This window comes from Pan troglodytes, chromosome 8, assembly GCF_028858775.2.
Source record: "Pan troglodytes isolate AG18354 chromosome 8, NHGRI_mPanTro3-v2.0_pri, whole genome shotgun sequence".
In the NCBI taxonomy this organism is placed as follows: domain Eukaryota; kingdom Metazoa; phylum Chordata; class Mammalia; order Primates; family Hominidae; genus Pan; species Pan troglodytes.
The window spans coordinates 134,865,237-134,880,434 of record NC_072406.2 but is presented as its reverse complement, the minus strand read 5'-3'; the positions used below and the strand labels follow the sequence as shown (position 1 = coordinate 134,880,434).

General features: G+C 44.0%; 1 protein-coding gene across 3 annotated transcripts in view; it reads right to left on the bottom strand.

Moving 5' to 3' along the window:
* LOC745251 (deleted in malignant brain tumors 1 protein) overlaps positions 1-15,198 on the bottom strand; it is a 70,295-nt gene that overhangs the window by 35,254 nt on the left and 19,843 nt on the right. For 2 of the 3 annotated variants that reach the window (XR_010147061.1, XM_063782231.1), the window contains 10 exons: positions 14,703-14,744; positions 13,501-13,818; positions 12,235-12,264; positions 11,172-11,489; positions 10,658-10,690; positions 8,527-8,559; positions 7,051-7,204; positions 5,343-5,560; positions 2,890-2,931; positions 65-94 (listed from right to left, as the gene is read on the bottom strand). Coding sequence is in view for 2 of the 3 variants with exons in the window: in XM_063782231.1 (XP_063638301.1) it covers positions 65-94; positions 2,890-2,931; positions 5,343-5,560; positions 7,051-7,204; positions 8,527-8,559; positions 10,658-10,690; positions 11,172-11,489; positions 12,235-12,264; positions 13,501-13,818; positions 14,703-14,744 (1,218 nt within the window). In the remaining variant the exon portion in view is untranslated. The remainder of the gene's footprint in view (positions 1-64; positions 95-2,889; positions 2,932-5,342; positions 5,561-7,050; positions 7,205-8,526; positions 8,560-10,657; positions 10,691-11,171; positions 11,490-12,234; positions 12,265-13,500; positions 13,819-14,702; positions 14,745-15,198) is intronic. The other variant, XM_063782232.1, reaches the window with a different exon arrangement.

Below are 15,198 nucleotides of genomic sequence, written 5' to 3'. Positions count from 1 at the left end.
TTACAAAAATAATTCTCTGCAACTTAATACTGTATAGGTTACACTTTCAATGAAAGAGAGTTACCTTGTGGTATAGGGGCTGGAGGAATGATATCTGCAAAAACCAAAACCAAAGAAAATCAGGAGAGAGCTTAGCATCATAAACCATCTTATACTTAAGCACAAATGAATGAGCCTATTATTACCCTTGAGTTTTAATAAATGGTGTAGATGCTCATTTGTCTTTTCTCCCTGATCTGGAATGGAGCCTCTGCCCTTCTTTCAGCTGATTCATGAGGAAATCACCAACCACACACAGTTACATGACTTGTTTTCTCTCATATGCTAGGTTCCACACTCCACAGGTTTACTTGGGTTGACCAGTTACTAGGAATTACAGTGACATCACTGGGCTTATGGCCATACCACTAAGCCTATAGAAATTTACTAAGCACTGAAATTCAGAAAACTAAAAACCAGAAATCTGAGAGCCAGGGTGGAGAAAGGCAGGTTGGATAAGTGTTCCATTGGAGAAATACGGACCTTAATGGGGAGGTCCAATGAGTGTTTAAGGTCCCTTCTTTTTCCTTTATTGTTTCCTCTTGGCTTTGATTTCTATGTGGCATACACAGTTGTCCCTCAATGTCTATGGGGGATTGGTTCCAAGACTCCCCAAGGATATCAAAATCTGCGGATCCTCAAGTCTCATATACAACATAGGAGTATTTGCATAGAACCTATGCTCATCCTCCATTATACTTTAAATAATCTCTGGATGACTTATAATACCTAATACAATGTATTATAACACTATGTAAATAGTAGTTACACTGTATTGTCCAGGGAATAAAGACAAGAAAAAAAGTCTGTACATGTTCAATATAGATGTAACTATTGATTCTTCTTCCTGAATATTTTTGATCCACAGTTGGTTGAATCCACAGATGTGGGATCATGGATACAGAAGGCCTGCTGCACGTCTATATTCTATGTGTGTCCTCAATACCCCCTGCATGGCAGGTGCTGAGGGGAGGGCAGCTATGAAAGCCTGATCATGAGAATGCTGTTAAATGTTTGGATTTTACACCAAGGGTTTATTGGGGGAGGAATTTGAAGCAAACATGTCAGATGTACTTGAGAATTCCTTTATCCCCATTGTTTTGCTCCTTGGCCAGCACTGCAGCAATGTGCAGAGCAGTGAAAGTGATGGACACGGTCAACTTAACCGGTCATCAGTCCTTTGCCTGAAGAAGTGCACTATATCACTGGAATACATTTTCACTAACTTAAAGTGGCTCAGAAGCAATTTTCTTTTGTTAAAATGCTTGATATGTGATATTTATCTCAGAGTATTAAATGGCAAAAGCCTTATATTTTTGTGTCTTGGTAGGTATATGATGTTCTATCAATAAGAATTTTTTTTGATTCATGCTTACAGTGGGATACTATTTAGACATAAGTGGTTGTATTTCCCTCCATAGTTTCCTTAATCCCGTGACCCCTTCTTTTTTCCAGCCAGCTATGCACCTCTGCCTCAGAAAATGGATATTACAGCAGAAAGAAGACAGAAAGGCTTTCTGAGGTTTGAAACCCCAGGCTCCAAGGGGACTTGGGCCTAGAGCTGTTGATGAACTGAAAACCATCCCCTCTTCTCCTGCTGTCTTTTCCTCCTTCCAGGGCCCAGGCCAGAACAGACTCCTCACTGGGGAAGAGGAAGAAAGCCAGAGGGAATCAAAGAGAGTGTAGCTGCTTGTTAAACCCGAGAAGGGGTTCTGTGCACTCTGCCTCCCCTCCAGAGCAGCTACATAATTTGTGAGTCTCAGTGCAAAATGAAAATGTGGGGCCCTGGCCAGGGGTGGGGAAACCATTTTCCCCTTCCTACAGGTTACTGCCCTGACCCATGGCAGCTGGGCAACCCACAAGGAATGGAGGTCTCCATCTTGGGACGTACTTGGGACCTGGACTGGAATGGGCAAGAGAACTCCACAGAGTGTCCTGGCAAATGTGCCATGGTTCTGCCAGCCCAGGGTACGGACAGCTGCCATCTACCTTGTTGGGCCCCGAAATGCCACAAAATGCACCCCTGATCCCAATAGCTTCCTAGTGTCCAGGCCCTGCTGGGGACAGAGTGTGGCATCAGTCACTGGGCAGGGTTAGGGAAGAGGCTGGGCAGGGCCCAGGGGCCCAGGGATCAGAGAAGGGGGCAGCTGAGAACCCATCCCTGGGAAGCAGGAGGCTGCAGGAGGCAGGACCCCACATACTTCAGAATCTTGAGTTCGGGAGAAGGTCACTGCTGCACACTGACTTTGAGTAGTTTACCAGTAAGTCCACTCTGTTGTGTTGGCTAAGCCAGGAGGCCCAAGGAAGAGCCCTAAATGGTTTACTTCTCATCAGCAGTCTGCTCTTGACTCACTGGGAGACAGTTTGACACTCGATGTATCTTTTCTTTCCTGCATACTTTCATTTTCTAACCCATGTACCTAAGAGACAAACTTTCCAGGGTCTCTCTTCTCCCTATCGACCTTCTTCTCAGCCATAGTGACTCAGTCTTTCTCCTCCTGCCCTCCCTTGCTCTGCCACCAGAAGAGAGTTTTGAATGTGATTCCATTTGGGAAATATGGCTCTTAGCTCCTTGCCTAAGCACTAGTTCTCAACCTTGGCTGCACATTGGAATGACACAGGGAGCTTCAAATATCACTGATGTCTGGGAGTGACCTCAGAGACTCTAAGGTGACAGGTCAGGGATGCAGCCTGGGCACCAGGAATTTCAAAAGCTTGCTGAGTGATTCTGGTGTGCAGCCAGAATTGGGAATCACCAGCCTAGTCATTGTCTACCAGTGTCTAGGTCAGGAGAGAGGTTACTTTTTTTTTAACTTTGCCAAGATAGTGCAAATTTAGTGTTGGACTTACCTGGGGGTGGAGGAATCACATCTGGAGCCCAGTCCCCAGCATCTGCATGCATACAAGAAAAATTTAGAAAAGTCTAAATTACATTCTATGAAGACAAAGAAATGGTGGCTTTCTAGTGTGGGCAGTTCTCAAGCAGGCAGGTCATATGTTACATAAACAAAAACGAGGGCATGGTTAGACCTGGAAAAGCAGTTCCAGAAATGGGAGAGGTGCAGAGAACAGAAGCAGCCAATTGTGTGGCTCTGCTGTGTTTGTCCTCAGAATGGAGCCAGGCTCACAGCATTCTCTGTCTACCTGGCCAAAGGGACATTCATCTGTTGGGCCACTGTCCCAAAATTCCCTGGCCCCACTCCGTGCATGGCCTTCATCCATCACTAGGATGTCTTTGGGTGAAAGATCAGAAGGAATCTATCATGGAAGGAGAGGCTACCTGAGCAGACAACATTGGCATCCTCATGGTGGCCACGGTTGTGGTCTGACCAGCCGGAGCTGGGCCACTGGCCAAGGTGGTTCTCACTTCCTGAACACTGAATGTTGTCTAGAAGGATGTCTCCAGAACCTGGGCCAAAGTGGGCCTTTCCAGGAGCAGCAATGGCCTTACCACACCCGAGCTGCTGGCACACAACCTCAGGTTCATTCAGATCCCACAGGTCATCACACACAGTGCCCCAGGAGCCCTTGTGTAGGACCTCCCCATGTCCTGAGCACTGGCCAGAGCCACCCACCAGCCGCAACTCTGGTCCATCTTCTAAACAGAGCAAAATTTTATTTTTGAGTTTGATAAGTTTTAAGTAGCAAGTGATTTCTAGCTTCTGTGTTTGTGGCTAAGGCAAACACAAGAGCAAAACCTTAAAGCCAACTGATTTAATCAGGCTTAAGGGATTCAGAGTGAGATAGGAAGTGGGTTTGAATCCTTGTTCTATGGCTTCCTAGTTGTGTAAATTTTGATAAGTGACTGTCTCCCTGACCCTCAGTTTTATCACCTGTAAAATAAGGACTCTAGCAGCATCTAGAGGAGATGCTACCAATGAGAGTGTGCTCAGCACCCAGCACGTCAGGGTTACTGCAGATCTTGACATATGGTTTTTGTGTCACAATGCTGGGTTACAGGAGAGCAGGTTCCCAGCTGCTTTTTTGTATGTGTCTTGAATAAGGGTAGATTTAATCCCCTGAAATGCACCTGGACCACAAGGGTGACTGTGACTTCATAGAACACAGTGGCAATGCTCTATCTGGACTGAAGGGCTGTGGCCGATTAGAATTATCTGCTATCTCTGGAGGTACTGTAAGGACAGCCTCCCCTTACTGTGCCCACTGGCTCTGTCACTTTGGCCTTCTTTCTGTTGCTTCAACATGCCCAAGTCTTTCCTCCACCTGTAATGCTTTTCTTTGTCATTCATCACATGCCACGTCTTCAGAGATACCATCCGTTCTCATCCAGCCCATAGTAGCACCTACTCCACTCAGGCACCCTCTATTCTCCCACCTGACTCCTTATTCCCAGCCTTCACCTCTGTCCTTTATCATCCTTACCCCAAAACCAGTTTGTTTATTTCCTTGTTTCTTGTGTTTTGATCCTCTCTCACTTACCCACGTCCACACTAGAGTATAAACTCCATGAGGGCACGGAGCTGTACCGTGCTCCCACACTTACAACTGGACCTGGTATATAATAGGACCTCTGTAACTATTGTTAAATGGCTAAATGGTGGTCTTGAGTTAATGAGTGTCTGGATTTCAAATGTTGGAGCTTACCTTGCTTTGCCAGGGCAGAGTTTTGAACATTGCTTTAGGGGTGAAATATACAAGGAATTCCCTTACTCCGATACAAGCAAACCCCAAACCACATCCAGGGACTTACTATCTGGCTTTCTGGTGGCCTAAGAGAATTTCTGGGGTTTCTGTAGGGGCCTCTCAGCATCAGAAGTCTCACACTTGGCAGGCAGTGTGCTTGCAGGGTGCAAATTGGACCTGGCTTTGGAACGACTGCCTGCAGGGTCATGACTGCCTGCAGGGTCATGGCTAACAGGAATCCCCAAGGCTCTCATTTGGGTGAGACTAGGTTTCAATGTATGCAAGGTATAAAATGGGCCAGCTCGTGGAGGAAGTGGAGTCTTGTCATACGAGTGTTGATCTTCCACATTCCAGCACTCTGGACAGTTACCAAGAGGCTGTGGAGGGTGGATGCAGCCCCAGGACGGTTCATAGCACCCAGCTTTTCCCTGCAGGCAGTAGCAGCCTGGCCACTCACACACAGAATGCACATGACTGCCTCATTGTAGCTTCCCACGTGGCCTTCATGGTGGGAAAATCTAGCAGCTATGGAGCAGGGTTAATGAAGCTAGTGTGGGGGTCTTAAAAGACTGAATCCTAGGGCTCTACTGGCAAAGGAGACTCTGAAGTTAGAATCTGTTCTGTCTTTTAACCACCAAAAACTACTTGAAGGTTCCTACCTGACTCCCTTTCACCCTGAGGAATGGCATTGAAAAGAGCATAAAAGCCAGTGTTGGTTTTCATAGAATCACTTTGGAATACCACTGTCATGATGTGTGAGGAGGAGAAGAATATCACAGTTTCAGGGGCACAGAACTTCCCCATGGAGAGCGAGGCAATCCTGGGACCATTGAAGATTTCAACGGAGTCATAGGGACATCCAAGGATATCTTCCAACCTGGGGTGAATAGACATTGGAGGGGTAGTGGCAGATTAGAAACTTCCTAAAATTTAATGCTAAAAAAGTGTGACAATCATAGAGATTACATATTTGGATTATATTTAAATTGCACACTGAAATGTAAAATATTAATTAATTTTTTCAGATGACCTATCACAACTCTATTTTCTTTGGCTAAGGAATGTGTGGGGCTTTCAGCTACAATCTCATAACAGAAGTTTAAAAATTATAATGGTTTTGGCCAATCACAACCTACATAGGACATTAGGAAATACTAATTTACACTGCAACTAAATTCATAACAGTCAGATCACCCCAAAGATCAGCATGTAACAGACATCACGGCCAGATTTTTCCTACTTCTGTGTTTCACAATAATTGCCATACTCGAATTCTTGGGTAGGAAAAAACTTGATTTTAAAATAAAAGTGGTGGCAGGATATAGAAGAATAGTATGGCGATTATTCACGAGAAAGGTAAGGGGAAGCAATTTTGAAGAAACAGACAATGGATAACATAATAGAATCTGGAGGTGTGGGTTCAAGGTCCTTACCTCATTGTGGCTAATTGTGTCCCTAAAGTTTTAGTCAACAAATATATCCTGAGGCATTTTTGGCTTAGTGCATGTCTGAATCCATGGTTGTGGTACAGTCATGATGGAACACAATTCAGTGCATGCCTGGAGCTAATGATCATGGAATTCTACAGTCTTGCTGTGTTTGTAACACGATGTGTGTCATGCACAAGAAGAAGGGCTTCATGCAGACTCTTTTACAGACCCACATATTGGTGAACAGATGGGTCATTGACATCAGACAGATCTAGATGGGTTGGCCTTGGGCAAATTAGTTATCCTCTCTGAGCCTCAGACTCCTCATCTCTAATGGAGATGACAAAGACATCTATCTTTGGACTGTATAACCCTGGAATATGACAAAGCGTACAAAGTCTGGGCTAGCATTAAAACATCAGCTGTTATTTTATGTCATAGAGATAAAAATGTCAGTGACTTTTGAACATTTATTCTCTTTATGTCAGAGATAAGGCAATGACATTAATGTCTCCTCTTACTTTGCAGAACATTTAGAAGATGCAGGACCCAAAGCTGGAGTAGTTGGCTAATGTGTGTATGAAAATTCTCTTACCGTTTAAAATTTGGATTCAAATAAGAAAGTCTAAGAGGACAAATATTGATACCCAGTGTACAATAAGGGCAAAACTGTTGAGGATTTTTGTGACATTTTTAGAAAAAAAAGAAACACTATCAAAATATGTTAATAAATCACTTACTGAATTTTTCAACTAAGAAGTAACTCATTGGATAGTGCTACAAAGCTAACCCAAAATTTGACTTGGAAAAACTATAGAATGTTGGGTGCTTCTGCTTTCACTCTTAAATGTTTCCCACTAAAAGAAATACCTTTAATATGATTTCACAAATCAATATTCTTATTTACATAGAACGTTCTCTTTAAAAGTTTTCTTACTTCAAACTTGGAATTATGAGTTCTATGTGAAATTTTGCACCCATGTGGATCTCCCAAACACACTGGATATCTGTTGGGTAGTTTTCTGGATACTGTGGACTAGAAAATGAGCCAGAGAGACTAGAAATGACCCCTCCACAAGAGTTACTTCCTCCTGAAACAACAGGAAAAATGGTGTCAGAATGTGTCCATTTGGCATCATTGTGTAATCCTAATAAAGACCAGTTTACATGCAGTGGTCTGGTAGAATTGGGCGCCAATCGGCCTGGGTGGGCATGCACAGGCTGTCTGAGCAGACCTTTAGCTTAAATATTTCTTGGGAAGGAGAGTCTATTAAATCTAATTCTGATGAAGCAAAAAGTATTAATGTGTGAATGTTCCCTGCTTTTCCCTCTCTCTCAGCACCTTATAAAGAAAATGTGCAATTTGTCCTTTCTGCTTACAGTTTTCTCCCCCTCTCTAAAGTAGGGGTTCTGCTTGCTGGGGAGGGACAGAGTAATGAGAGACTGGAAGGAGAGATGAAGAAACAGAGGCCACATGTGCTTGGGAAAGGGGAGAGTTTGGGGAGGTTTGGGGAGCAAGAGGTTCTAGAACAACTTTGGGTTCTGATGAATTGTAGGTAAAGGGAAAAGGACACTGATCTGTCAGGGGATGTTATGACCAGCACCTTCTTTAAGTACTCTGCCTCACTTATGCTGGGTAGATTATGTTTCCTTTAACTCAGATATTTAGTCTGAGACTGGAACTTGCAGGATTTTGGATTTATAAGGGTTAAACAAGGTAACAGTGAAATCTAATAGTTTCATGTATGTTGTCATATTAGCATAGATAGATACACACACATACATGTATGTATTTAAAACAGGATTTCACACAAAGAAAGCAGATTTCACACAAAATTATTTTGGAGGAAATGTGAAAGTACAATATTCTTTATTGACCTTGTCCCTAAAATATGAAGTTGCTTAATTTTTCTACTTTCTGTTCCTCTTGGCCAACTTGTGATCCTCCCAGAATCCCACAGATTCCTCGTCTTTCCTGAGATGGACGGCAGGAAGCGATGATGCTCCTGGTCATCTGGTAGTTTTATCACTGACCACATTTATAAGCTACAATAATGAGGCCAGGTCAGGCTGACACTGAAACCTCTGGGAGTTGGACCTTCTGAAATCTCTACATGTGGCAAGGAATAATGGGCTGGTTCCTTCTATAGGACCGTACCCAAAGAGGGAAGGCTGAGTATGGGCCAGATGTCTGACCTGGGCAGATACACATCCCCCTTCCCAGTCTGATCCTTTTGTTGTAAAGTCAGTATTTTTTACAGACTATATTACACAGAGTGGCAGCAGAGAAGCAGACCCCTTGCCCACACTGTGCCAGGCTCTGTTGTGCTATGTCCTGGGCATACTGCCCAGCATTTGCCACGATAGTTCTCTTGACATGGAATGAGCATTTCAATTTAAAATAAAAGGCTACCTTTTATGTGATCCTGAGAAGTTGTAGAAGAATCTGAAAGGGAAAAAAGGCAGAAAATGATGACATCCAGATGAAAATATTTAGTCTTATCTATAAGTCAGTAAAATGTAAAGGGTTTCCTTAGAAACATCAATGTACTTAGTGCAAACTGAGAAGAGTCTGCACTGAAGGTGCTGAGTCAATATTTTCTATGGTTCTGTGGCAGGTTAGAGAAGGCCACAAATTCTTAGACATGCCTCCTGTCACAAGGTGGGGTCTAGGTAACCTCCCTTGAACCTGGGTGGGTTCTGTGACTGCTTTGACCAACAGAATATGGTGGCAGTGGCTCTGCACCTTAAGAGACTGGTGGCTTCCACCTCCCATCTCTGGGAACACTGGCTCGCTCATGGAGCCCTAACCCACCTTACAAGAAGTCTGAGTGTGGCCAGGTGCAGTGGTTCACACCTGTATTCCTAGCACTTTGGGAGGCTGAGGCAGGTGGATCACCTGAGACCAGCCTGGCCAACATGGTGAAACCCTGTCTCTACTAAAAATACAAAAATTAGCAGGGCATGGTGCCTATAATCCCAGCTACTCTGGAGGCTGAGGCATGAGAATTGCTTGAACCTGGGGGACGGAGGTTGCAGTAAGCAGAGATAGCACCACTCCACTCCAGCCTTGGCGAAAGAGTGAAACTCTGTCTCAAAAACAAACAAACAAACAAACAAACAAAAAGAAGTCTGAGTGTGCATGGTCTCTCAGCATGGTAGTCAGACTTCTTGTAACCTGAGACCACCTAAAAAGGAAGAGGGCTGTGGCTGAGCCTTTCCTTCCAGCTGACCCCACCAAGGCACCAACTATATGAGTGAAGCTGTCTTGAATTCTCCAGACCAGTCATCAGATGAAATCCATTGAGCAACCCTGCTCAATGCTCTGTGGAGCAGAAGGGTCTCCCAGCTGAGCCCTGCCTGAATTCCTGACCCTCAAAGACATAACATACATCTAAATGGTGGTTACTTTATATTGCTAAGTTTCGGTGAGCAATAGATAACCAGAATGGCTCCTTTCACTCAATCTCATTTTTCTCATTTCCCTGCTGTCCATAAAATGAGAAAACTACAGATGATCTTCATTGGAATATCCACTGCCCTTGACCCTAACCATGGCCCTTTAACTTTAGGCAGTCCCTCCCTTCTCACTCATGGTACCAATGGGTAAAGTTGGCCTTCCTTCAAGAACACCAGGACACATCGAGGTCTTCTCCAGGCAAGTGCCCAAGAGAGATGCTTCTGCCAATGGATGATGGCTTATCTGTGTTCACTGAGGCTGTGTAGGGGACAGCCAGGTGCATTCAAAGGGTGAGAGATGGCTTTGTAAATTCCAGTCCTGCCACTTTCTAATCAAGTTATCTTCGGTAGGTTTTTTGATCTCCCTAATCCTCAGCTGTGAAATCACCTTTCAATCACCTTCAGCATCATTTCAGAATTCACAGTGCATGTAGTTGGTCTGGTTTTTCTAATATTTGGTTTTTATTACAGATGAATATTAGTCAATAATTCATTTGTAAGATCTTTGAAAAGAGGCAAAAGTCATAAGATCCCTAAGAGCATGACTTTGGGGCCAGACTGATCAGTGTCAAAATTTGGGTCATTAACTTACTGAGTGATCCTGAGAAAGTTACTTAACCTTTCTATGTCTCAATTTTCTCTTCTGTAAAATATCATAGATAATGCCTTTTGGCAGGATTGTCCTGATGATTAGCAATGATCTGAGCAAAACGTCTCCCCACATTTACTCGAGTTTTCCCTGGTCTTTGTGTAGCTGAGCCAAGGAATGGGTAAATAAGACCAATGGCCAAGAGCATCGACAGCATGGGTTCAGATACCCTGGCTAGCCCTGGGCACCTTGCTAACTTTCAATGTCTCAGGTTATCTGGAAAATATGAATAATCCAAGAACCTGCCTCAAGGGGCTATTGAGGGGATTGAAAGATTTATATATGTGAAGGGCTCAGAACAGTGCCTGGTTCTTACTTATTACTTATTACAGCAAATACTTACAAGTATTTGCTGCTTTTAGTAGTAGTAGTAGTAGTAGTAGTAGTAGTAGTAGTAGTAGTAAGTTGTCTGAATTAGAAAAAAATATGGACATACCTGGAGGTGTGGGTGGAGGTAGGTCTTCCGCATCTGAATGCATAAATGTGACAGGTTACTCTATTTGGGGTGACAAGGTATAGGAAACCAGAATACTGGAATTACCCCTTGGGCTACTTCAACCCTCCTCTGGCAGGGTCCTTGGCCTAGGAGGCTGGGGGACAGCAGCTGGGTCAACTCTGTCCCATAGCAGCCAGGGCTGGATTGCCTTTGTCCCTTCTTATGCAGAATCCCTGAACCACTTGTTAAGATGCAGATTCCAGAGACTTTTTCCTACTTAGTCATAATCTCTGGAGGTGGGACCCTAGAATCTACATTGTAATGCCCAGGTGGTGCTCATGCCAAGTAATTAGTAATTTCCTGTGCAACCAGAGCTGCCCATGGCGTCTCAAGGAGATGCTTCAGAAACGGGCAGACACATGGATGGACGGATGAAAATGCCACCCAGGATGCAGAATTTCAAAATGTCACAATTGCAGCATCAGAAATCACTGGCTGAGAGGGGAGATGTTACCTGAGCAGATGACACTGGCATCCTCGTGGTGGCCACAGTTGTGCTCTGACCAGCCCAAGTGGGTACACTGGCCCAGGTAGTGCTCTACCCCAGTGCACTGGAGGTTGTCCAGGAAGATGTCTCCTGAGCCTGGGCCAAAGTGGGCCTCGCCAGGGCCAGAAACAGCCTGCCCACACCCCAACTGCCGGCACACAACCTTGGCTTCATTCAGGTCCCACAGGTCGTCGCACACGGTGCCCCAGGCACCCTGGTGGAGAATCTCCACGCGCCCCGAGCACCGGCCTGAGCCGCCCATCAGCCTCAGCTCCGGCCAGCCCTCTGCAGACAGAGACACAGCGTGTGATTTCCCAAAAGACCGGCCTGGGTCCACCAGTGCCAGCTCAGAGAGGGTTAGGGAGGGACATTCCCCAGTCTTGAGCCTTGGGGCTTTTTCCTCAGATTTCTCACGTGTTCCTGAGTTGCAGGTTGTGGGGTCTTCAGACAATTTAATTTCATTTTAAGTACTTATTGATTGTCTTTTATGTTAGGCACTGATGATACAGCTCTAAACCAGGGATGTGATTTCTGTCCTCAGGGAGCCCGGAGTCTATTTATTAGTCAAATGCAGGCACTGCCACAGTGCATCATTGCATACTGTGATAAATGGGCCAAAGAGGGGAAAAACAGGATGCTATGAAGGGGACAATAGAGAGGAAAGGGCTGGAGGACACCTCTTTAAAAACTGAGAAGGAGCTAGTCAGGGGAAGAGCTGAAAAAGTGCCCTGAGCCAGAGGAATAGCATATGCGAAAAGGCCATGAAACACCGTTTCACTCTGCATGCATCTCCAAAAAATATAGACTTCACACACACACACACCCACACACACACACACACATCATCATCATCATCACATGTAAAAAATCAAAAGTATTTTTAAATAAGACTTTCTAATAGAATCTCAGTGGTGTGAAAAATCCTGCAGTTTAGATAAAGAGTGAACTTAAAACTGAAAAAACAAATAGCTTAAGGACAAAATCAAGAACAGCTGATATTTAACTCCCATCAACAAAAGGTGTGACTGACCTGGACTGTTAGCAAGTGATTCTTCAGCATCTGTTTGTAGAGAGAATAAGTATATCAGTATTTTTTTGGAAATCCTGACTTTAATAACTGAAGATGAAGGTTTTAGTTCCATTGTTATACGCGTTTATTAATCTGATGTGGGAAAAATTAGTCCTTTTAAAAAACATAGTACTGGGAGAAGCAGATTCATCTGTAGATAACGAAAGTAAGTTTCTCTCTGGTTGTTGGTTTGTACCAAGTTATGTAAAAATGGCCAGATGCAAAGGTACATTTGGGATGATCTGACTTAAACCATCAATTTTGCAGCAGGTGTTTCACTTTTGGTGTCTCTGGGGGGACCTCAGATTTAGACAATCATCCTCTGGAAGATTGAGACGTGGGAATAACATATACCCAGGAGGCTGTCACTAGGATACATGTCACCCATGATAAGATGTCACAAGGTAAATAGACAAATGAATGCACCAACACATAAGACAATGTTTTTAAGTATGCACTTCAAATTAAAGGTCACGGTTAGCAGGTACTGACATGCAATTGAGTTGCTTCTCACGTGGGCAACTCTGTGCAGCAAGCCCTCCTCCTTTGAGTTATGATTACTGATTTTTTCAAATCACATCAGATATTACAGCTGTTAGTTTACCAAAAGGCATCTCATTATCAGAAAGGATTATTGATAGACATTCCAGAGGTGGCTAACTTACTCGTAGCTGTTTATACACAAGAAAATTCAGAATATATTTTAAAAATTGTCACAAGCCAATTGAAATAAGTCAGATTAGTGCACAGATTTCCTTGGTGTGGTGATTGAGTGAGGACATGGCAATAAGAGTTACCAATATGTTTAAGAGAGAGTTTAAGTGTTGCTCACATACAGTCTGTGCGTCAGCACAGGCTCTGGAAGCCAGATTCAAGTCTTCCTAGCTCTAAAGTCTCCCCTAGCCTGGCTACTGCAGGCTGCCTCTTTCAATGAGCTCCTTATTCCCATCATTTAAAAATTCTCACCATTAAACATGTTATTTGCATATTTCAGTAAAGCACACACACCTTTGGTAATACTTGCTACCAAATTAGAAAATGAGGTTTTATACTGGAGGCTAGCAGATAAAACCTCATCTATTTAACCAAGTTAGAAAAGCTACAGCAAAAATCGAACGCTAAATGTTTGAGGATCCTGTTTTTGTTCCAGGCTGACTCTGAACACTGGCAGGGAGATTTTGAAGCACTCTAGGACTGGCAGTGCCCATATTAGAGGGGAGAAGATACCTGAGCAGATGACACTGGCATCCTCGTGGTGGCCACAGTTGTGCTCTGACCAGCCCGAGTGGGTGCACTGGCCCAGGTAGTGCTCCACACCAGCACACTGGAGGTTGTCCAGGAAGATGTCTCCTGAGCCGGGGCCAAAGTGGGCCTTTCCAAGGGCAGACATGGCTCGACCACACCCAAGCTGCCGGCACACAACCTCAGCTTCGTTCAGGTCCCACAGGTCATCACACACGGTGCCCCAGGCTCCCTGGTGGAGAATCTCCACGCGTCCTGAGCACCGGCCAGAGCCACCCACAAGCCGCAGCTCCGGCCAGTCCCCTGCAGAGAGAGATCTGGTGACTGTTGTCCTCTGGGGGCACTGCACCCTTCCCATGAGTGTTGAGCTCCCCACCCCATACTACTTCTACTAGTGGAAAACCTTGTACTTGGTCAACTATTCAACCTCTTAGTTGGAAGTTGCAAAGCCATTAAGATTGTCTGTAGCACTAAAAGTCCATTAATTGAGTATCTATTTTTCCAGAGGTATGTGCCCATTTGTTTTGGCTAAGTGCAGAAAAACAAATAATTTGCACAGTGATTTGTGATTTTACAAAGTGTGGTGTGTGTGTGTGTGTGTGTGTGTTCACCCCCACCTTTATCATAACTCAGGAAGGTAAATAGAAGAGTATTGGTGTACCAATTTTATCTATGAGGAAACTGAAAGTTGGAGAAGCAAAGTGATTCACTCCCAATCCCACATCTGGTAAGCAGCAGATCTAAAGTCCGGTCTCCTGGTTCCAAAGTTCACAATTTTTTCTCCGCTATTCTATCTCACTGCCTCTGAAATGGCTCTGACACTCCACTTACTTTGCTAAAGTCCATTGGTGATGAGGATGGGGAGCTAACTATGATCAGTACTGGTCATAAGGTGGAAAGATAGAACCCCACTAGAAAGTACTTGTAAGCTACTCAAGCTTTGATGACTCTGAAAGGTACCAAAAAATGAACTTTACTCATCCTGGGATGCTAGAGCCAAAAGATCCCAAAAGTTTTGAATGTCTCTAAAAGTTTGGGCAGAATCAAATGTCCCATTTGCAAATAGATGCACTATTTGCAGTTGGTCCAGTTTCTGTGCATGAAGCAGATACAGGTGCAGATACAAATGCAGGTGCTGAGAGGAAAGGACACAGTCAGTAAATGAATAAATGCATTTCAGGGCTTACCTGCTCTTGCTGTTACTGTCCTGGGTGTTGCTGTCGGGATAGCTGTGGATACAAGAAGACTCCCATAATTAAGAAGGGACGACTTGGGCAAGTCAAGAGGGCAGCATTCTGGGATCAGTCTTCAGTAAATGCCAAGATTCTGGCTGATTCTTTTTCCCTGTAATCTTTGTAACATGTGATCTCCCAAATCAAACTCTGTTTTCACGTGTGTCTTTATGTTTCTCAGGTATGTGGGGTCAAAAAAATATTCTCTTTTTCTGCTCAGTTACCATAAATATAACAATATTTAGATTGTGCTATTCTATGCAAAAATGCAAATATTCACTATCAGTGTCTTGGGGAAAACAGCTGTTTCTTCTGCTTGCTTCTGCTTTGTTAACTTTCCCTAAAAGTGAGTATCTGATTAGGGCAGTCACTGGCTTTGATAAACACAAAAAAGGAGATCAAATAAAAAATAATCAATATGCAAAGACTCAATCGTTGATAGCCATAACTT